Source organism: Panthera pardus, unplaced genomic scaffold (assembly GCF_024362965.1).
Source record: "Panthera pardus isolate Hobbes unplaced genomic scaffold, ASM2436296v1 HiC_scaffold_17, whole genome shotgun sequence".
Classification (NCBI taxonomy): domain Eukaryota; kingdom Metazoa; phylum Chordata; class Mammalia; order Carnivora; family Felidae; genus Panthera; species Panthera pardus.
Genome location: NW_026526732.1, coordinates 52,263,000 through 52,286,902, shown reverse-complemented (window position 1 = coordinate 52,286,902; position 23,903 = coordinate 52,263,000). Strand labels below are relative to the sequence as shown.

Sequence of the window (23,903 nt, the reverse complement as noted above, 5' to 3'; positions counted from 1 at the left end):
GCATCGTTCCCCTTTTTAAAGGCTGAATAATACTCCATTATATATGTAAATGCCACATTTTTTTTATCCATTCTTTCACACCTCGGTTGCTTTCCTACCTTGGCTATTGTGAATAATGCTGCATTGAATATGAAAGTACAAATACCTCTTCAGGGTAGTGATTTCATTTCCTTTGGATATATACCCAGAAGTAGTATTGATGAATCATATTGTAATGCTATTTTAAATTTCTTGAGGAATCTCCTTGCTATTTTCCATAGTAGCTATACACACCAGTTTACATTTCCACCAACAGTGCACAAGGGTTCCCTTTTCTCCACATCCTCACCAGCATTTGTTGTCTGTCTTTTTGATAATAGCCATCCCAACATGTAAGGTGATATCTCATTATGGTTTTGATTTGCATTTCCCTGATGATGAGTGATGTTGAGCACTTTCCTGTACCTGTTGGCCATTTGTATGTCTTCTCTGCGAAAATGTCTGTTCAGGTCCTTTGCCCAAGTTTTAACTGGGTTACTTGGATTTTTGATAATAATTGTGTGAGTTCCTTATATATTTTGGATATTGCCCCTTATCAGATATGTGGTTCGCAAATATTTTTTGCCATTCCTTAGGTTGGCTTTGCATTTTGTTGATGGTTTTCCTTTGCTGTACAGAAGCTTTTTACTTTGAGGTAGTCCCACTTGTTTATTTTTGTTTTTGTTGCCTTGCTTCAGGTTAGTCTAATCCAGAAAATATTTGCAAAGACCGGTATCCAGGAGCTTCTCTCCTGTGTTTTCTTCCAGGAGTTTCAGGTCTTATGTTCAAATCGTCAATACATTTTGACTTGAATTTGTGTGTGGTGTAAGATAGGGGGTCCTGTTTCATTTTTTGCATGTGAATATCAAGTTTTCCCAACACCATTTATTGAAAAGACTGTACCTTCTCCATTGTATATTCTGTGCTCCTTTGTCAAAAATAAGTTGATTATATATGCATGGATTTATTTCTGGGCTTTCTGTTCTGCTCTATTTGATCTGTGTTTTTATACAATACCATACTGGGTTTTTTTTGTTTTTTGTTTTTTTTATACTAATGGATTATTACTTCTTTTTATTGCTTTTAGTTTCATTGTTCTACTTGTTGTTCCTCTAATTTTTGAGTTGCACATTTAGATTGTTGATTTTCAGTCTTTTTTTCTTTAGGTTTTTTTTTTTTTTTTAATTTACTTAAGTAATCTTTTTTTTTATGAAATTTATTGTCAAATTGGTTTCCATACAACACCCAGTGCTCATTCTAACAGGTGCCCTCCTCGATGCCCATCACCCACTTTCCCCTCCCTCCCACCTCCCATCAACCCTCAGTTTATTCTCAGTTTTTAAGGGTCTCTTATGATCTGTGTCCCTCCCTCTCTGACTTTTTTTCCCCCTTCCCCTCCCCATGGTCTTCTGTTAAGTTTCTCAGGATCCACATAAGAGTGAAAACATAATGGTATCTGTCTGTCTCTGTATGACTTATTTCACTTAGCATAACACTCTCCAGTTCCATCCACATTGCTACAAAAGGCCATATTTCAGTCTTTCTCATTGCCAAGTAGTATTCCATTGTTTATATAAACCACAACTTCTTTATCCATTCATCAGTTGGGCTCTTTCCATAATTTGGCTATTGTTGAAAGTGCTGCTATAAACATTGGGGTACAAGTGCCCCTATGCATCAGCACTCCTGTATCCCCTGGGTAAATTCCTAGCAGTGCTATTGCTGGGTCATAGGGTAGGTCTATTTTTAATTTTTTGAGGAACCTCCAAACTGTTTTCCAGAGCGACTGCACCAGTTTGCATTCCCACCAACAGTGCAAGAGGGTTCCCGTTTCTCCACATCCTCACCAGCATCTGTAGTCTCCTGATTTGTTCATTTCAGCCACTCTGACCGGCGTGAGGTGGTATCTCAGTGTGGTTTTGATTTGTATTTCCCTGATGAGGAGTGACGTTGAACATCTTTTCATGTGCCTGTTGGCCATCTGGATGTCTTCTTTAGAGAAATGTCTGTTCATGTCTTCTGCCTATTTTTTCACTGGATTATTTGTTTTTTGGGTGTGGAGTTTGGTGAGTTCTTTATAGATTTTGGATATTAGCCCTTTGTCCCATATGTCATTTGCAAATATCTTTTCCCATTCCATTGGTTGCCTTTTAGTTTTGTTGATTGTTTCCTTTGCAGTGCAGAAGGTTTTTATCTTGATGAGGTCCCAATAGTTCATTTTTGCTTTTAATTCCCTTCCCTTTGGAGATGTGTCAGGTAAGATATTGCTGCAGCTGAGGTCAGAGGGTTTTTTTCCTGCTTTCTCCTCTAGGGTTTTGATGGTTTCCTGTCTCACATTCAGGTCCTTCATCCATTTTGAGTTTATTTTTGTGAATGGTGTAAGAAAGTGGTCTAGTTTCATTCTTCTGTATGTTGCCGTCCAATTCTCCCAGCACCATTTGTTAAAGAGACTGTCTTTTTCCATTGGATATTCTTTCCTGCTTTGCCAAAGATTAGTTGGCCATAGTTTTGTGGGTCCAATTCTGGGGTTTCTATTCCATTGGTCTGTGTGTCTGTTTTTGTGCCAATACTATGCTATCTTGATGATTACAGCTTTGTAGTAGAGGCTAAAATCTGGGATTGTGATGCCTCCCACTTGGGTCTTCTTCAATATTACTTTGGCTATTCAGGGTCTTTTGTGATTCCATACAAATTTTAGGATTCCTTGGGGCGCCTGGATGGCTCAGTCGGTTAAGCGTCCGACTCCAGCTCAGGTCATGATCTCGCGGTCCGTGAGTTCAAGCCCCGCGTCGGGCTCTGTGCTGACCGCTCAGAGCCTGGAGCCTGTTTCGGATTCTGTGTCTCCCTCTCTCTCTGACCCTCCCCCATTCATGCTCAGTCTCTCTCTGTCTCAAAAATAAATAAACGTTAAAAAAAAAATTCAAATTTTAGGATTGCTTGTTCTAGCTTTGAGAAGAATGCTGGTGCAATTTTGATTGGGATTGCATTGAATGTGTAGATTGCTTTGGGTAGTATTGACATTTTAACAATATTTATTCTTTCAATCCATGAGCATGGAATGTTTTTCCATTTCTTTGTATCTTCTTCAATTTCCTTCATAAGCTTTCTATAGTTTTTAGCATACAGATCTTTTATATCTTTGGTTAGGTTTATTCGTAGGTATTTTATGATTCTTGGTGCAGTTGTGAATGGGATCAGTTTATTTGTCTTTGTGTTGCTTCATCATTAGTAAGAATGCAACTGATTTCTGTACATTAATTTTGTATCCTGCGACTTTGCTGAATTCATGTATCAGTTCTAGCAGACTTTTGGTGGAGTCTGTCGGGTTTTCCGTGTATAATATGTCATCTGCAAAAAGTGAAAGCTTGACTTCATCTTTGCCAATTTTGATGCCTTTGATTTCCTTTTGTTGTCTGATTGCTAATGCTAGAACTTCCAACACTATGTTAAACAACAGTGGTGAGAGTGGACATCCCTGTCGTGTTCCTGATCTCAGGGGGAAGGCTTTCAGTTTTTCCCCATTGAGGATGATATTAGCTGTGGGCTTTTCATAAATGGCTTTTATGATGTTTAAGTATGTTCCTTCTATCCCGACTTTCTCGAGGGTTTCTATTAAGAAAGGATGCTGAATTTTGTCAAATGCTTTTTCTGCATCAATTGACAGGATCATATGGTTCTTATCTTCTCTTTTATTATTAATGTGATGTATCACCTTGATTGATTTGTGAATGTTGGACCAGCCCTGCAGCCCAGGAATGAATCCCACTTGATCATGGTGAATAATTCTTTTTATATGCTGTTGAATTCGATTTGCTAGTATCTTATTGAGAATTTTTGCATCTGTACTCATCAGGGATATTGGCCTGTAGTTCTCTTTTTTTGCTGGGTTTCTGTCTAGTTTGGGAATCAAAGTAATACGGGCTTCATCGAATGAGTCTGGAAGTTTTCCTTCCCTGTCTATTTTTTGGAACAGGTTGAGAAGGATAGGTATTATCTCTGCTTTAAATGTCTAATACCATACTGTTTTGATTACTGTAGCTTTGTAATATGGTTAAAATCAGGAAGCCTGATGCCTCCAGCTTTATTCTTTCTCAGGATTGCTTTGGAGTCTTTTGTGGTTCCATACAAATTTAAGGATTGTTGTTCTAATTCTGTCAAAAATGCCATGGGAATTTTGATAGATATTGAATCAGATCTGTAGATTGCTTTGGGTATTATGAACATTTTAACAATGTTAATTCTTCAGACCCATGAACATGGAGTATCTTTCCACTTATTTATGTCATCTTCAGTTTGTTTCATCAGTGTTTTATAGTTGTCAGTATAGAGGTCTTTTAACTTCTTGGTTAAGTTTATTCCTACGTATTTTCTTGTTTTTTGATGCTACTATAAATGGGATTGTTATCTTAATTTATTTTTCCAGTAGTTCATTGTTATTGCCTAGAAATGCGACTGATTTTTGAATGTTGAATTTGTATCTTCCAACTTCACTGAATCATTTATTAGTTCTAACGGTCTTTTTTTGTGTGTGAAGTCATTAGGGCTTTCTATATATAATATCATGCCATTTGCAAACAGAGACAGTTTTACTTCTTTTTGATTTGGATGCCTTTTTCTTCTTGTCTGATTGCTCTGACCAGGATTTCCAATACTATTATGTTGAATAGAAGTGGTTAGAGGAGACACCCTTCCTGATCTTAGAGGAAAAGCTTTTGGCCTTTTAGAGTTAAGTATGATGTTAGCTGTGGGTTTGTCACACATGGGTATGTTCTATATATGCCCAGTTTATTGAGACTTTTTATTATGAAAGGATGTTAAATTTTGTCAAATATTTTTTGCATTTATTGAGATTATCATATAATTTTTATCCTTCATTTTTGTATCTCATTTATTGATATGTGTATGTTGAATCATCCTTGCATCCCAGGAATAAATCCCACTTGATCATGGTATATGATTCCATTAATGTACTGTTGAATTCAGTCTGCTAAAACTTTATTGAGTATTTTTGCATCTATATTCATCAGAGATGTTGGCCTCTAATTTTCTTGTAGTATCCTTGTCTGGCTTTGGTATCAGGGTAATATTGGCCTTATAAAATGAATTTGGAAGAATTCTCTATTTTTTGGAAGAGTTTGAAAAGGATTAATATTAATTCTTCTTTAAATGTTTGGTGTAACTTACCAGTGAAGCCATCTGGTCCTGGACTTTTTTTGTTGTTGGGAGGTTATTGATTACTGCTTCAACCTCCTTAGTCATGTTCAGATTTTCTACTTCTTCATGATTCAGTTTTGGTAAATTGCATGTTCCTAGGAATTTATCCATTTCTTCTAGGTTTTCTAATTTGTTGGTATATAATTGTTTATAGTAGTTTCTCGTGATCCTTAGTGTTTCTATATTATCAGTTGTAATGTCTCTTTTGAGTTTTTCTCTTAGTTTAGCTAAATGTTAATTTTGTTTCTTTTTCAAAAAAAAAAAAACTGCTTAGTTTCATTGATCTTTTCTGTTATCCCTTTAGTCTCTATTTAGTCTCTTTCCTATCTGTATCTATTTAGTCTCTTTTCTCTCTGATCTTTGTTATTTGCTTCCTCTTCTAACTTAGAGTTAGGTTGTTCTTCTTTTCCTAGTTCCTTCAAGTGTAAAGTTAAGTTGTTTGAGATTCTTCTTGCTTAATGTAGGTGTTTATCAATATAAACTTCCCTCCAGTTTTGCTGTATCCCATAAGTTTTGGTCTGTTGTTTTTCTGTTTTCATTTGTCTCAGGATAGTTTTGATTTCCCTTTTGATTACGTCTTTGACTCATGTTTTGTTTAGTAGTGTGTTGTTAATCTCCACATACTTGTACATTTTCTAGTTTTATTGTAATTGATTTCCAGTTTCATACCATAGTGGTCAGAAAAGATGCATGATATGATTTCAGTCTTCTTAAAGATATTAAGACTCTTTGTAGCCTAATATATGATCTTTCCTGGAGAATATTTCATGTGTACATGAGAAGAATGTGTATTCTGCTGCTGTTGGGTGGAATGTTCTGTATATGTCAGTTAGGTCTATCTGGTCCAATATGTCATTTAAGTGCAATGTTTCCATATTGACTTTCTGTCTGGATGATCTATCTATTGTTGACAATGTACTGACGTCCCCTGCTATTACTGTATTGCTATCTATGTCTCCCTTCAGATCTGTTAATGTTTGCTTTATATATTTAGGTGCTCTGATGTTGGGTGTATAAGTATTTATATTTGTTATATCTTCTTGATGAATTGACTCCTTTATTATTATATAATGACCTTTCTACTACTGGGAATTTTTAGCTTAAAGTCTACTTTGTTTCATACAAGTAGAGCAGCTACCCCTGCTTTCTTTTGATTTCCATTTGTATGGAATATATTTTCCATCCTTTCACCCTCAATCTGTGTGTGTCCTTAAAACTGAAGTGATTCTCTTATACACAATATTGGGTCTTGTTTGTTTGTTTGTTTTGTTTTTATCCATTCAGCTAACCTATATTTGTCTAAACTTAGTCCATTTACAACTAAAGTAATTATTGATAGGTAAGGACTTACTAGTGCCATTTTGTTCATTGTTTTCTGGCTGTTTATTCCTTTCTCTCCTTTACTCCTTTCTCTCTTTCTCTCTTCCTTTGTGATTAGATGATTTTATATAGCAGTATGCTTTGATTTCTTTCTCTTTCTCTTTTGTGTATCTGTTAGAGGCTTGTGCCTTGTGGATACCCTGAGGCCTACCTAAAACATCCAGAACCTGAATTAATTATATGGCTGGACAGTTAGATGAAAGAAGGATCTGGTGGGGACAGAAGATAACTTGCATCCAGTCCGATTAGTTGGAAAGAAACAGAAGTGAGGATCAGTCTTGCTACAAAGACAAGTAGGCATCCAAACCACCTCCGGATCCCCAGCACCATCCTTCACCACATACAGTTGTCTCTGAAAGGCAATTACTGCTGCTACTGGCAGCTTCCTTGGGAGAGAAAGGGAGGCCCTGGCCACCTCAACGTGAGAACTGATCCCACCACTAGGAAAATTATTACTATTATTACTAGGAAAATTGAAATTACTATTACTATCATTCAGACGGGTGGTGTTTGCCAAACTTGTACACCCTAAGCCTAAGAGTAGCACAATGATACAAGCAGACTAAAGGAAACTTGGTTTTCTTAAACAATACTAAATTATTACGACTAGCAGACAGTTTTAAAGGAGAATGAGAGATTATAATTAGATATTGAGCAGCCTGTGGTATGCTAATTGCTAAACGAGTGAGGTGTCACAGACATGTTTTCTCCCAAAGGTGTTTATTTTGTTAAAATATTTTTGGAAGAAAATTCGACAGAGGTTGATCCTACTGTTTGTCTTTTATCTTTACAATTTCACGGATTTTTGTTAAGGTTTTTTCAGTGATACCATTTCCAGACTGAAGATGATTGTAAGATGTAAGTTACTAGCTTATTACACTGAATTACAGTTTCTAATTAGAAAATAGTGTCGTGTTTATTAAATTTAACTATGCCTAGCAGGCATTTTTACTAGCAGTGACGAAGTCCACAGAGTATTGAGACTCCTTTCTTAGTCTACCACTCATTGTACCAAGAGTCCTTGAAATAAGGGATCTACCTACATTTTTTTTCTGTTTACTTTTAGTAAAACCTTGATTGATCTGAACCTCGACTATGGTTAATTTAATTTAGAACTGCTCCTGTGTTTTAATCCATGTTACTGATGATTTTTGGTAATAATTTTATATGAGGAGAGACAAATGGTTGAGCCTTTTTCAGACTGAAGTTCTCTTCAATACATTTGGGTCATTTTAAATGTGACTTCTCATTGATATCTTAGAGGTATAAAGCATTGGAAATTTGATAAATGATACTATTTCCCAGGTTACACCTAAAAATGTTTTCTTCTAACCAAGACCCTCCTAGAAGTTTATTTATTTTTGAAAGAGAGAGACAGACAGAGCAAGGGGGGAGGGGCAGAGAGAGAGAATCCCAAGCAGGCTCCACATTGCCAGCACAGAGCCCAATGTGGGTCTCGAACTCAAAAACCGTGAGATCATGACCTGAGCCGAAACCAATAGCTGGACACTTAACTGACTGAGCCCCCCAGGCATTCCCGCTCATAGAAGTTTTGTCTAATCATCTGCTTCTTCTGGATGGGTAGATAGATGGATAGAGAAAATTCTTACTTAAAGCAAATTAGTATTCTGACTATTGTTATTTTCCAGTCAATCAAAGTTTTGAAACTTGCACTATAGTTAGAAATTGATATTGCGGCTTTATATCTGTGTTATTCTTCAGACTACGTTTTCCACACGTTACTCTGTAAGAAACATTCCTGGTCACTCATGAAAAGCAACGAGCCCCAAATCCCTCAGAATTACTAAAGAATTCTTCATGGAGAATTTTAAGTGGAGAACATTAAAAACAAAACGGCATACGGAAATTGTCATGGTTCTAGATCTAGGTGTGACTAGTTTGGCATTTTTGTTGTTTTTGTTTTATTCTTCGTGTCACTCACATAAGAATTTTTTAATGCATTTTCTCCCCTGCACCATATGCATCTAGAATCCTTCACATGTAAACTGAAAATAGAAGATGTCCAGGTACCAGGCCCTTAATCGCCCTTTCCCATGCAGAAATCTCATTACTTCTGGATGGGCCCTGCCTGCTTGCAGAGCCCCGCGTACCTTCGCCTACCATCCACTTGCATTGCTGAAGCCTCTTTTACACTCTCACCTGTTTGCAGAGTAGCACGTTAAGGCTGACTGGCAGGGAAAATACGTCCCTGTAGGCTTGCCTCAGACATCTTGCTTCTGCCTACGGTGGTACATTTTCAGATGAACTCATTGTTAAAGAACTCTAGTCACAGATTTTTTTCTGACATAAAACTCAAAGTTTCAGAATTGGAAAACCACGAACACTGTCATAATTCTCATGGAAAGGCATTTGTGAAGTGAAAGATCTGTAATAAGCAACGGGATGCCATTTTGTGATTTTCCTTCCCCCTGGAAAGTTTCATGAAAGGTTCATTAAATATATAATTTCAAGAATATCTCTTTAGTTTCCGAGACAATTCTCCTAAAGATACTTTTTAAACATTACTTATTCTAATAAGCTGTTGTTAAATTTTAGGGACATCCCTGTGGATTTCAAGTACATAGCAGAGCCCAGTATGCACTCGATGCCTGCAGTGACTTTGTCTCCAAATGGTGAGTTAGTAGGTAGAATGTGGTTTTAATGTGTTTTATGAGCCTCTAAGACAAAGTGTGATTTCTGTCTTCAGAAGAACTTTGGCCATTCCCTCCTAGGGCAAGTCTGTCACAGGGTCGTACTTGTATAAGGAAACGTTTTCAAAATTGGAAATAATCACTGGTTTTCATAAGTGAGTCACCTCACCCATTCTCTTGTTTTTTTATACATAAATAAATAAGCAAGCAAGCCAACAAACTGAATTCTAGCTAACACTGAGCATCTTAAGGATTTCTATCTGAGGATCGGGTTTTGTTTTTGTTTTTTTGAGAATTCTCCTTCCGACAGAACCATGTTCAGTCATTTAGTGATTTACTGTGAGTTCTTTCTCTTTCAAGGGATAGAAAATTTTGATCTGGTTCCCCATAATAAAAATACTTTCGCAATTTACCATAAAAGATTTTCTCAGGCAAAATAAAAAAGATAAATCCGTCTAATACTATTTTCTATTCAATAATGCATTGCCTTTTAAGTCTAAGGTAATTTGCACTACAGAGATACTGTGACAGTTTACTGATATAATTATAGCTCTCCATGAGGGTATTAAAGTAGAGGATCTGATGTTTGGGCAACACTCATCAAATCACTGTTAACTCACATAGCTCCTGTGAATGTAGAGCAAGGAAGAAGAAAGAGGCAAGAAACAGTTTGTGCTTCCATCAAGGAGTCTGCCACAGGCAAATCAGTGATCACTTCTGTCAAATGCCCTATGATTTTTATGAGAAGAGCAACCTAACTGGGTTCTGCTTTGATAATCATATTGTATACTTGTCACATTTGTCACCCTGTGTCTACATTTTATGTATGCATTTTTAAACTATCCATCACAGATATCGTGCCCTGAACAAGGCTATTTACCCTCTCAGACTGAATATTGTTAAGAGCATTTCCTTAGTTAATAATGTCTGCAAGTTCCCTAGGATGCAAAAAGATAGGCTCTCGAGGCTTTGGTGAGTCTTGGGTAGATAAAAGCAACTTGGCCTTTCAATACAGTTTCTATAATTGTTTAGGGATACATCTTTTTTGAATAGTTTTATTTAATAATCCTAGGTTTTCTCACCAAGAGGTAATCTTTCCTTTTTCCGTAATTAACATAGGTAAATCTCTTTTCCTCCATGGTTCTGTTGGACTTAGTCCAAGTTAATTTTATTTAATAAAATTTTACTTGAGTTCTGTTAACGCTAAACTCAGAATTTCTGTATATCCTTATATAGGCAAAAAAAAAGCTTTTATATGGCGAGTACTTAATGATATGGGATTATATGCACAAAATCCATTACTTTATGCATAAATCCCTCTTGTCAGCAACACATTTGTAATACCTTACAGACAGTAAATTCATTTTCCTATTGTTGTAAAGTGGTTGGTAACAAGAGAATATTAATGTCTGAACATATTTAAAATAAAGTCTTTTTAGAATTTTTGGTCTTGCTCTAAAATGTCCCATTTCTTGAATTCACAGGGAAATGGCTAGCATGCCAATCGATGGACAACCAAATCTTAATTTTTGGAGCACAGAATAGATTTAGATTAAATAAGAAAAAAATTTTTAAGGGCCATATGGTAGCAGGTTATGCTTGTCAGGTGGACTTTTCGCCAGACATGAGGTAAGTTTAAATCTCCTATATTCTCATATTCAAATAATGATGATATGACCTACCGTTGTACAAGTAATAACATTTTAAAAATCACTCCCACATATGTAATTGTATGAGAACTGTGCAGATTGTCACAATGCCTGCTGGAAAGGCAAGAGCAAGTTATGAAAACTACATTTGGCTTTTTTAAGTTCTGTACTGTATCTCCTTATACTGCTTGGTCCTGTGCCTTTAACCACATCATAGATGCCTATCTATACAGGCAGTGCCTTCTTGTCTCCCTGCTTTTCTAACAAGGCTAGCCAGACTGTGATTGCTCTACTGCTGTAGATCGCTCTACAGCAGAATTAATTCTGTATCACAGTGTTGACATGAACAACATCACGGCAGCCTTTGTGTTGAGACCTCACATCCAGCTCTTGGCTCTTTCTAGGCCGCACTGGATTTGCGGAGCCCAGGTGGAGCCTTTCTTTGAGTTAAACTCTGCACTCATTCCCCTATTCTCAGCTAAAATATATAGGTACAAGTAATTCTGAAGTCTCTGTAACCTTGTATGTTTAGGCTAGGAATTGACCCCTCTGAGTCAGTCTTAAACATTTTCAAAAGACGTTGAAGCCAGAAAATAACTATGAAGGTGGTCGAGTCTGACTCTGAGAGAACCGGTGTTCGCTGGCTCTGTGTGAAGCTCGTTTCCCTGCACTGTTTCTGTCTAGAGACTGATTTAATACTCCATTTATTGTGGCCCCTGGGTTTCCATAGTTAATAAATTTCCAAGTGAATGAATTTTTAATTTATTAAATAACTTCCAAGTTAATAAATTTTGACTCATAGATTGGTAGCTCAATGGGGAGATTTTTTAAGTAGAAGTTTAAATTATAGACTACTTTATACTCTACCGTGTTATTCTGAGTATTGTATATTCATATTGACTTTTTTTTTTTTTTTAATGTTACAGGGAAAAAGATGAACTCTTTCTCTGTTCCTTATCCACTTTAAGGTGTTTCAATAATTTGAACTTATTTTCCTTCCCATTCTAGCTATGTGATTTCAGGAGATGGAAATGGAAAATTGAATATCTGGGACTGGAAGACCACAAAACTCTACAGTCGATTTAAAGCTCATGATAAGGTGTGCATAGGTGCAGTGTGGCATCCTCATGAAACATCTAAAGTCATCACATGTGGTTGGGATGGTCTCATTAAATTGTGGGATTAATGAGATTAATCCTTATCTAGGGTCATTTTTGATCCAATATCATATTTAACTGTATTTAATTATTAAATGTGTTGGATGACAACTTGATTTACAAATTATGATTTCCTTACATGGCCTTATGAAGTTGACCCATTGTTTAAAAAAAACGTTTCTTGTAAATTTGTCTCCTATAATTTCATTGGCAATTTCATTTAGTTCTTTATAGATGTTATTTATACAGAGAATGACCACTGACTTTCCATTTGGTGAGGGTTATTGTTGGCAGGCAGTTGGGGTTTACCCCCTCGATATACTGAAAGGATCTCTCTCGAGTTGAGGAAGAATCCCTGGTGGATTTGGGGTTTTAAAGGAGGTAATATAACTAATGACAAATAATTCTGAAAGGCACCATATGTTTACCTCTTTGACAAAAAGAGAAGTAAGGAACAGGGATGATATAATTTAATGTGAATGTGTAAGAAGGATAAAACCACCCACAATTACCGTTCCCATTATTTTTGGTGGGTCAAGTTCAAATCTTTTGGATTCAGGAGTTCTGCTATTTTTTATGACATATATTGTATGTTTACTTGTAAGCCAGCAATCTTCTCTAACTGCAGATATTCCTCTAATTATTAAACGATGGAAAATAAACAGTCCAGAGTTCTTTCCTTGGCTTTCTTCCTGATCAGTACAGATCAGTACAGATAGGACTATATGTATAATCAGAGAATTATGTTATTTTTGAAGGTGACACTCAAGAGGATGAGTGAAGACTTTGAATTTTATTTGTATTTACTGTCTGTAAGGACCTGGCTACTCTTTCAGAAATCAGGGTCTCCTAGGTCATTGATTCATAGATGTTACTACTGAAATACTCCTCATAGGAGACAGGGTATGAGATCATCGTCCAAAATGTCACCTTGTCATTTCTTTGAAGTTGTATGTTTTATCTTCAAAATTATTCTGATTTTGCTCGTGGATATAGTCAACAGAACTTTTTAGATCAGAAAAATGTTTAACTTCTTTCCACATCTTTGAGTAAAATTGATACTCCAAGAAGTTGGCTAAGGTTCCCCAGTTTGAGAAGCAATAACTGTGGTTGGTTGGTTTAAAAAAAAAAACTTTTAAGTTTCAAATTGTGGAATCAAGATAGCCTCTCGAATACAGTAGCTAATAGCCCTTTGGGTGACAAGCCATTTCTTCTGGTTTAGTACAAATCTCTATAATATATTTGAATGTACTTTGAAATATTTCAGTACCATGCTTACAAAGATTGGTTCATCGTGGCTCAGAGTGCCGACGTGGAGACCAAAATCATGTTGAATGTTGATATCCTAAGGGCATTAGCTCGGAGTCCTGGGCTATCAATAGCAATTCATGCTCCTTGTGCTTAGAACTTCCATTTTTAAAAATTAATTTCTAAAAAGGCCTGGTATTGATGACCTGGTACTAGAGCCACACATAAATAAATCCCAAAGAAGAAAATGGAAAAAGAGAATAAAAATCGTAGACATGTTATTTTTGGACACACAGACACTCAAAGAAATAAGAATACACTGCCTGGCTGCTACACTGCCTTTCTGTATCTGCCAGGAAGGGTGGCTGCCATTTCCTGAAGAGGAAGCAATTCACACAGGACCTTTTCTTCAGTCCCAAGCCACTGGTTTTAACAAATGTGAATTACTGAAATGTGATGGGACAAAAAGAATTAATCCATACATTTAAACTTTGATCTTGTTCAGCATCAGTATTGTGTATGTTACAAATCATAATTTCTAAATCTGGGTTTATTTTATTGTGTTTTTGACTGTTTCTAAACTAAGTAACTGTATATAAAAGTTGTCTCTTTTTTAAAAAGATCGTATTTTTAAATAAAGCATTTTTGTAGAAAGTGTTATCAAAATTTTCATTCTTAGTTTTAAGTGTTAACTCTGTTGAGAGACAACAGATTAAAACCATTTGCAGATTTTCATGGGTCATTTTTATCTTATGGGGAGAAATGGTGCTTTAGAGGTGGGGATGGTATTTTAATATGGAACATTAGTGGGTTTATTCTAGTTACGTAACAAAAATACAGGGCAGCACGCTGAGAGCACACAGATTAAGTTTAACGCCTTCCATATTTATACACCTAGTGGTGACACTGAGTCATGACTGTACCTATTTCAGAGTACACAAATGAGTGCGGCTCTTGCCCAGCTTCAAAAAGCCTCAAGACCATCCATATGGTCGCTGAAATTAAGTGGTTACCTTCTGGCCCCTTTTCCTCACTGCAACCTTTTTATCACACCCAGGACAGATTTCCTTCCTAAAGGTTGGAATGAAAGTGATGCTATACTGAAAGTTTTAATCAAATGAACATTTAAGTATTGAAGCACAAGCTGGGAATGTTTTGCCCTAAGGAGACACTCTGAAGATAAAGGACAAGGAATGAGACACTCTGAAGATAAAGGACAGGGAATAGCGTCAAACAGGCGCTTCCCTAGGTAAAAAAGTATAGTGATTCTTGATGCACTGTGAGGGTGCCTGATGTCCTTAGCACGTTTATAAATTACCAGGAGGAAAACAAGAACAGTGAAATCTTAAACCCTTGGATGATAGCCATAAGGACTGCCACACTTCGTGGGTTACGGAGGCTCTCCTTGGAAAAAAGTGTTTCTCAGAGCGGACTGAGGACCAGCTGTATCAGATTCACGTGGAGATGGTGTTGCTCACCGAGATACAGAAAAGAAAATGGAGGTTCGTTGGAGGAGCCAGTGAACATATATATTTCTGTGTTCATTCATATATTCATATTTTTGTATATATATATATATATATATATATCCTTCACTGGATCAAATTCAGCACTTGTAGTAAGGTCCCCAGTTGATAGGCAGGTACACTGAGGATGAGAAACACTGATGTAGAGTCTATCTTGAGCCTCATTTCAGAAACATGTAAACTCAAGACAAATTTTGCTAACCAAAAACAAATACATGTGTGTGCATGCGTGTTTGTGTATATATGCATGTGTGTTATTCTATGTATAGATATACATTATCTGTATTTCTATGTGTACTTTTCATGTTCATAATCACTATAATAATTGTAGGAACCACTTTCTCAACCTAAACACCACAATTTTATCTGGAACTTAAGGGAAAAGAAGTCACAACTTGCAGCCAGAGTCCTTAGAGTGGCTTTATTTTTAGTGACAAAGAAAGATAATTCCTTTGCTGGTACAGCTTCCTGTAACTGCAGTCACAAAGTTCAGATGAATTTTTTTTTAGCTCTCCACAACCTACTCTCCACCCTTCAGCATTTGAGATCTGAGGGACTAACTCAAATCTCAAGCATATTTTAAGTACATGTCCCAGTATCATGCTGTTGAATAGAAAAATGTGAGCTGTGTAATTTTTTTTCATGTGTGTCATTTTTAACTTTCTCCCATCCAAGTACTAACCAGGCCCGACCCTGCTTAGCTTCTGAGATCAGACGAGATTGGGCGCGTTCAGGGTGGTATGGCCGTAGACTTTAACTTTCTAAGGTAATGGTCACATTTAAAAAAAAAAAAAAACAAAAAAAAAAACAAAAAAAAAAACCCAGGGGTGAGGCACTTGGGTGGCTCAGTCGGTTAAGCATCCGACTTCGGCTCAGGTCATGATCTCACAGTTTGTGAGTTCAAGCCCCATGCCAGGCTCTGTGCTGACAGCTCAGAGCCTGGAGCCTGCTTTGGGTTCTGTCTCCTCTCTCTGCCCCTCTCCACTTGTGCTCTCTCAAAAATAAATAAATGTAAAAAAAAAAAAAAAAAAGGTTAAAAAAAAGCCCAGGGGATGTTAATTTTAATATTTTAGTTAAGATAACATATCCAAGGTATTACTTCAACATTCAATTATTTTTTAACTATTTACTTTTCTCATACTAAGTCTTTGAAATCTGGTGTATATTTTATACTTAACAGCACATCTCCATTCAGACCCTAAACATCCATGCAATATTCTACCTCTTTTATACCAAGTCAATTTACATGCCCAAGTTGTTGCAAAGAGAGTCTTCTAATAACTGAATCAGGTATAAGTTTTTAAATTTAATTAAAAGTAAATGCAATGTAAAACTCAGTTCCTCAGTCACATTAGCCACATTCTAAGTGCTCAATAGCAAAATGTGACTAATGGCTGCCATACTGCACGTACAGGCCTAGCAGCACGTTATACGTGGTTCAAATGTTCAACTTTACTGCTTCATCTTCTAAGGTTCAAACTATCCAAAAAATGTTAAGAACGTGCATGTTTATACTTTTCTGTACTACATTTTGGGCAGTTTCCTCCAGTTCACCTGGAGGTCTCTTCACCTGTGTCTAATCTGCCACTTAATCCGTTAAATGTATTCCAATGACTTTCCCTTGATGGACGGTCTATTTGTACAGTCTTTTACGCCTTTAATCATTTTCAACAATTTATATTTTCTTTAAGATTTGCTATGTCAAGTTCTTAGGCTGAAAATCCCAGTGTTTATTGTGTCTGTCAACTCTACCTCATGGTGGGCCATTTCTTTGTCACTTGTAACTTTGTGTTAGGAATGCATCTCCTGTGGGTCTTGTTTTGTTTTTCATTTTGTTTTTTAAGAAAGCCTTTGTAGTCTGAGTTAAAGCAGTCCCTTTGCAGTGGTGTTACATTTGCTTCTGCCATCTACCCTCACCCTCACTCCCTCAGTTTTTTACCTCAGTTTCTCACCTTATGGTTTTCCTCACCATGAGATTAATATAAATTCAATTCCTTAAAATGGCCAAGGGTTTCAAATTCTCATGGGAAACTTTGATTTCCTCCTAGAGCTACGGCAAGGATAAAGCTTTCTTGTGGTGTGGGGTGGGGGTGAGAGGGGTGGGTTTTTTAGGACTCTTCCTTTGAGGCTGTCGCCCTCCAACGGGCCCACTGCTGGTGTATCCAGGCCAATCCTTTCCCCCAACACAGCCTTATGTCCAGTGCTGTAGGCCTCTAGCATCACTGATACACTCAACTCCTAGCACTAATGCAGGAGGTACAGGTTCCTGCTCTGTCAGGGTCCAGGCTCCCTCTGAGCTTCGTGTGTCTGAAGATTTTTCTTTCTCAGGAATTCATCCATACATATAAAGGTATATGTCTATACATTTGTGTTGTGTGTGTACAAAAGGTAACACGTTCACACATGTACACACAAAAGGATCACCATAGATATATACACTTAACCTAGTATCTTCAGATATTGCCACTTTTTTAGGACATTCTCGAAACAAAAGGATAAACCAGTGCAGTCTGAGACCTGGTTTTTAGAACCAGGTGAGTTTAAGTGTGTTATCCAAAAAGGTACTTTGCCTAAGGGGACTTCATTTGATTGGAGAGCCATCAGAACAGAGTCCCCTATTATCTGGGCCTTTTTTTTTTTTTTATGTTTATTTATTTTGAGGGAGAGAGACAGAGTGCGAGCAGGGGAGGGGTAGAGAGAGAGGGAGACAGAGTCCCAAGAAGGCTCCAGACTCTGAGCTGTCAGCACAGAGCCTGACGCGGAGCTGGAATTCACCAACCATGAAATCACAACCTGAGCCGAAGTCGGACACTTAACCGACTGAGCCACCCAGGTGCCCCGGCCTTTTCTTCTGAATAAGCACATCATTTGGATCCTTGTGAATTTATCCCAAGGCTTCCCTGTATAGCACACAAATCAAGAAATTATCCTACCACTGTCTAAGCCTTCTCTAATCACAAAAACCTTAGAATAACGAGATCATCAAGGTAGGAGAAACCTTAGAAATCAAATATTCCAACCTAACATAAGAAAACAGGCCAATAAAGGTGATGATTTGTTTAATACCACATAGCTAGTTACCCACAGCATCAAAATCTGTCTCCCTTCATCCTACTATTCTGCCACCTTTACATAATGCAACTTTGTGTATTTTTTAAATCTCAGATTTGCAGCACAATCTTTGTGGCTTCCAGCTTGCTCTCTCCGAGGTAATTTAAAAGAAACAGTTAACCAGATTATGTGTGTTTCATTCTTCAGTAAAACAGAACCTAGCTAAAGACATTCTCTTGGCCTCTTCCATTAGAGTCGGGCCCCCATCACTTTCTCACAACTGTGCCCACAGCAACATTGCTAGTTTTACAAAGCATCGGTTTTAATGAGAACTAGCATTTTTCCATATAGTGCTAAACACGAAGTATGGCACTAGCTTGCTTGATTTATTTTCCTTAAGGACAGAAATATAATTATTTAAAGAATTTCAATAAGATCTAAATGTAGGCAGTTGAATACGTTGAATCTTTGGGTTCCGATTTCATGTGATAAGTAACTACAAATACCTCTCTCAATCAGAAAAAGACTTTTTTACATAGGGTTAAGTGTATTTATGAACTCACAAAGAATCAGCAATTGGCTAATACAAAAAGAATTACATTATTGCTTAAAAGGCAAAAACATAAACTTACCTCTAGCAGAAGCGAACAAGTATATTAATTGAGCTGGGAGGTACTATTGTCAAGTAAAATAATCTGTTTTAATGAGGGCTTCATTTTTAATCTGACAAAATATGATGATGAGGGGGGTTCCCCAGTATGAATCCAAGCTTTGCAAAATCCAAACATGTAATACTGCAGAAATACAAACCTTGTACCATTTTTACTATACCTAAAATCATATAGCCAAGGCAGAAATGGCTTACACAAATAGCTAATCGGACTAAACACTGTAAATTCATGAGTTTGCAGTTACTTTTGTTCTACCCTGATGTAAACGTTAGTGGACTGTCAGTCAACTCCTAACAGATGTTCAACAAACAACTTCTCCCTGGCTGCCTTCATTTGAACATACCAAATAGTTACAAATGTTTATATCATAACCTGTGATCGCTGCATCAAATACAATCACTCTAAGAGAAAAGGGAAATTCTTTTTTCTTTGACTTTAATTTCAACTTGTGGCACAGCTTGTGCTAAAAGGGGACCTCTGAATCTCTGACACACTATGTCCTTCACCTAAAAAATAACAGATTTGTCATCATTTGAAGACCCATCTATGAGCATTGCTCTGTTAAGAATAAGCTCATGTATGTGCAGGTCAAAGACTAAACAAAGGAAACACTGAACTTCCAAGTGACTGTGCCCTTTCTAAACCCATGAGGAAAGTACCACACAGTGGGATGAGCCAGGGCCAAGAACGGCTTCCAGGCCTTGCAAGAGCTTTTCTGGCAACTGAAATACTGACCGAGGGGTTGCTGGGTCTCCGTATTCTTTCGCTGAGCCTCCATTTGGCAGGCATATTTTAATCAAGTAGATTGTTTAAAAAAAATTTTGTTTTTACATTTAGTTTTGAGACACAGAGAGAGACAGAGCATGAGCGGGGGAGGGGCAGAGAGAGGGAGACACAGAATCTGAAGCAGGCTCCAGGCTCCGAGCTGTCAGCACACAGCCCAATGCGCAGGTCGAACTCACTAACCGTGAGATCATGACCTGAGCCGAAGTCGGATGCTCAACCAACTGAGCCACCCAGGCGCCCTGCAAGTAGGTTGTTTAAATTAAACCTGCATGCTACAAAAACGTTCCAACTCTAACAGATTTGCAGGTCTGATCTTAGTATATTTGTGGTTCTCTCCCTTCCCCGCACACACACACACCCCATTTACTAATAAGGAAGCAAAAATACATCCATGGGAGTAGCATCTTACATCTGTTAGAGGCTATTGAGGTGACATTGTGGAGGGAAGGGGGCCAGCACAGGCTCCGGATCTGAAAGGCTCAGATGTGGATTCCTGCTCTACCATCATCCACTAGTGGCATATTCTGGAAAAGCTATCTAATCTCTCAGAATTCCCTTACCAGTATAACTGGGAAAATTACACTTCCTGGCAGGGTTGCTGGGAGAATCAGGGGCAATCTCTGCCCAGTGCTGGACACACGCTAAGCTCTCAATAGCAGCTCCTGACTTCATCTGTTCTCTGTGTTTTGTTTGTGCTGCCTTTGTGGTGGTTACAGTGGTGCTGGTTCTCATTTTTCCCGCTCTTCTCAAACAGGAGCTTCCCAAACAGCAGTCCTGTGGTACCCTGTGGTACCCCAGACCCTCTCTCATGGCCTACACCAGTATTTCTCCGCGGCAGATGATTTTGCCGCTAGGGGATATTTGACACTGTCTGGAGACATGTGTGGTTGTCACAACTGAGGGAGCAGAGGGAGAGATGCTCCTGGTATTGAGTGGGGCCACGGATGCTGCTGAACATTCTACAATGCACAGAACAGCCCTCCCTCCCCCCATAAGGAATTAGCCAACCCAAAATGGCAATCCTTGATGAGGTTAAGAAACCCCAGCCTACACAATAAGCATAATAAATTTTAGAGGCAGGGAAACCATAGCAACAGTCAGAATACTCATCATAAATTTCAAACTATCCATGAAGGGAATGAAGGACAGCCTTAGAAATAAGCATAAAACAAGTACAAATAACTATTGAACAAGCTGCCTAGTAGGTGGGTGTGGGTGGGTGTGTTTGTGATTTATTTTGAGTGGTTTTTCTCCTTAACAGTACAGCCATTCTTACCTCAGATATATATATAATGTAATGAAGTCAACGTTCTGCACCACCAATCTGGAATTAGTGGTAACCTGCCCTGTACAAAGGGGGCTTTCAGTCATTCCTTAAATCTTCAATCTGATGAATTAAAAATCTTAATATGGGTGTGTACATATCTAAAACCTGATCAGCCTGGACACATAGGATTAGTACATTTCACACTTTAGTGTAAAAGAAGGTTTAAAAAAGGTTTAATGTAAAAAGCAGGTTTATTGTACATACTTCAGTGTGGAAAATTTTAATTAAAAAATAAAAGAGAGAATCTGTGATATAATCCAAACAGGAACTAGGCTGAAGTTAACCTTGTTCTGGAGACAACACCATGCAAACTGAGAGTTACGCCACTTTGTACTTCTGAAATACCTATGGTCTTGAGAGCAACTTAACTGCTATTTTTTTAATTTATTTTTATTTTTTTAGAGAGAGAGGGGGGAGGAGGGAGAGAGAGAGAGGGAGACCCAGAATCTGAAGCAGGCTCCAAGCTCCGAGCTGTCAGCACACAGCCCAATGCAGGGCTTGAACTCACAAACTATAAGATCATGACCTGAACCAAAGTTGCACACTTAACCGACTGAGCCACCCGGAACTCCTAACTGCTACTTTAAATCACACTTATTCAAGCTGGTCTTCCCACCTCAATGAATTTTATTAGTGTACTATGAGTTTTAAAATAAAAACCTCATTTGTATTTTTCAAAATCATCACTACTAATTCAGAAAATCTTGTTCCCTTTTGAACTGAAGTTAGTAAGATTATCTAGCTAATATATCTTGGTTTCTCACTTGAGGAACGGTATTTTCAAACCACTGCAAGAAACAAAAAGCCAACACAGGGAACATCTGGAGTAAAAGGAGGTAAAAAATGGGGAAAAGGAATAAAGACTAGTAGCAAACAGTATTTTACTCACTCCCTAGATTTCTTGAACAAACAATGGACACAAAATTTTCCTGCTCTCTCAGGATGTAAAAATGCCAGGAAATAAACTCAATTTATAATAAGGTAATAATTTGCTTTATTTTATACCATTTAACTTATTTGAAGTAGAATTTTTGAAAATCATTCGTAGGGATAAATGTCTAATCCTATAAATAAAAATGATAGAGATCATTTGAACTACCAAGAACCTACACTTTTCTGTTTAATATTTAAAAATGTAAAAAAGATTGGCACTACTGAAATACTGCATAACCGTCCCAGGAAAGATACAGATTTTGGCTCTCAGGCCACAGTCTTGTAATGAATGCCAACTGGCAGTTACAAAAAACTCACTTAATCTTTCAGATCATGTATTAAAAAAAAAAAAGATTTGACAGCGTAGGCAAGTCGGTGGTTGAGAAATCAGGTCTGAAGTCAGAAAAGGCAACAGTAAAGACACGAAAATTCTGCTTTGTGCTTAGTTTCATAGGAACAGAAGGGGATTTAAGGCTGAGTCTGAAGGAATCCTGAGTTGAAGTTCTTGATGTTCTAGTCTTTGAAACTCAAAGACAGAATTGGGTGTGCCTGAGTTCCCAGAAACCAGCATCAGTGGCTCTTATAACCCCACAGCAGAGCCCTCGGCAAAAGGCAAGTAGGAATGATTGAAATCTACAAGGCTGTAAACAATGTTATTGACCAAGGTGAACAGAAAAAAACCTTTGAGTGAAAGTCAAAGGAAAGGCTCTGTTTTGAACAGTAAGCTACAAACTTAATCTCAGGAACGCAGTAAGAATGGAAAATTTATGTAATTTCTTCTTCATGTTGCTGAATTCATGGACTTCAGACACAAAACGAATTTTAGGGAAAACAGATATGTGGGGGATTATCTTCCATGTTAAAATGAAGGAGGACAAGCGTCCCCACTCTGTCAGAGGCAAACAGGTGAAAGGCCTAGCATCTGGGCAGATGGAGGTTGACTCCTATGGCCCTCTGTGTCCATCCCTTCCGCGAGTGTTAACTGTGCCCCTAGCACGTGGCAGGTGCCAAGCTACCTGCACTACAGAGGCAATAACACAACCCCCGCCTCCAGCAGGTAACAGGCTAGTGGAGACTGGGCAAGTACACCGATAATTAGACTGCTGGACACGCCTCATGCTGTAATTATTTCCTTGAGTTCTTGATGAGGTCTTTCATCCTATTTCCATCTTGTATTCACCCAACTCAGAGTATAACAGCTACTTGCATTGAAAATATCTTTCTTCAAGAACAGCTGAGGTTTAGATAAATCTTTGTAACTATGAAAAAGCCTGAAACCCTTTAGTTCTAACTCTTTGAGGAGGCTGTACCAGAACCTCACGACACTGCTGTCCCGGCCACTGACCTCAAACCCAGGCCAGTGGAGATGAACCTCAAAGGTGAGCTGTCCAATTTGTTCAAGGACATCTTCCAGAATAAGATTTTCTAAAACTTTCCATTCTGCGCTTTCCAGATCTGCTTTGAGAACATCAATCTGTAACAAAATGATGAAATGAGATTAGCAGATTCAATAAGCGTTGTTAAAAATACCATCTTGACATCAGGAGCATCACTGTATAACTACCTCCTACGAAAGCAGAATGTTTCAAATTTTAGAGTTAGACAGCTTTTTCAAATGGCCACTGACAACATGAATTTCTTTTCTTTAAATGTTTTTTTGTGCGTTTTTTTTTTTAATGTTTGGGTTTTTTTGAGAGAGAGCACGAGTGGCGGAAGGGCAGAGAGAGAGAGAGAGGGACAGAGGATCTGAAGCAGGCTCTGATCTGACAGCACAGAGCCTCACGTGGGCCTCGAACTCATGAACTGTGAGATCAGGACCTGAGCCGAAGTCTGCTGCTTAACCAACTGAGCCACCCAGGCGCCCGCAACATGAATTTTTAACTTCACTCCACACTAAATGTTAATATACAAATAATGAAATGCCAGCCAGAAATCATAATGAACCGTCCTACCTTCTGCCCAATGAGAATGGATGCCTGAGAAGGAGATGTTGGAGCATGTGTTTTCACAGAACTGCATGCCCATGGCCCCTCCCCAACAACCTAGACCCTGCTCACAGGAACCCAGCCATGGTCCAGACAGAATGGTGGCCCACCGGGAGGGACTGGCAGAGGGCCACTGCCTGCAAGACCGCCTCACAAACCTCAGCTCCCTCCAATTTCTCAAGACTAGAAGCCAGGCAGAGTTCTCAGGTATCTGAATGTTAGACTTGTAAAAAAAAAAAAAAAAATCTATTATTATTCCATGATTTCTTTTTCAAAGTAAACATCAGCACAGCATTTTAAAAGGGGA

General features: G+C 38.0%; 2 protein-coding genes across 6 annotated transcripts in view; one reads left to right on the top strand and one right to left on the bottom strand.

Moving 5' to 3' along the window:
• CDC40 (cell division cycle 40) overlaps window positions 1-13,971 on the top strand; it is a 60,054-nt gene extending 46,083 nt beyond the window's left edge. The window contains exons 13-15 of the mRNA XM_019443064.2: window positions 9,169-9,245; window positions 10,748-10,892; window positions 11,921-13,971. Coding sequence (XP_019298609.1) covers window positions 9,169-9,245; window positions 10,748-10,892; window positions 11,921-12,098 — 400 coding nt within the window. The 3' untranslated portion in view covers window positions 12,099-13,971. The remainder of the gene's footprint in view (window positions 1-9,168; window positions 9,246-10,747; window positions 10,893-11,920) is intronic.
• METTL24 (methyltransferase like 24) overlaps window positions 1-23,903 on the bottom strand; it is a 170,255-nt gene that overhangs the window by 43,890 nt on the left and 102,462 nt on the right. For 3 of the 5 annotated variants that reach the window (XM_019443076.2, XM_019443078.2, XM_019443077.2), the window contains exon 5: window positions 22,957-23,085. In XM_019443076.2, the coding sequence (XP_019298621.1) occupies window positions 22,957-23,085 (129 nt within the window). Of the gene's footprint in view, window positions 1-20,834; window positions 23,086-23,903 lie in introns of those variants that run through there. The other 2 variants (XM_019443074.2, XM_053904578.1) reach the window with 1 other exon arrangement.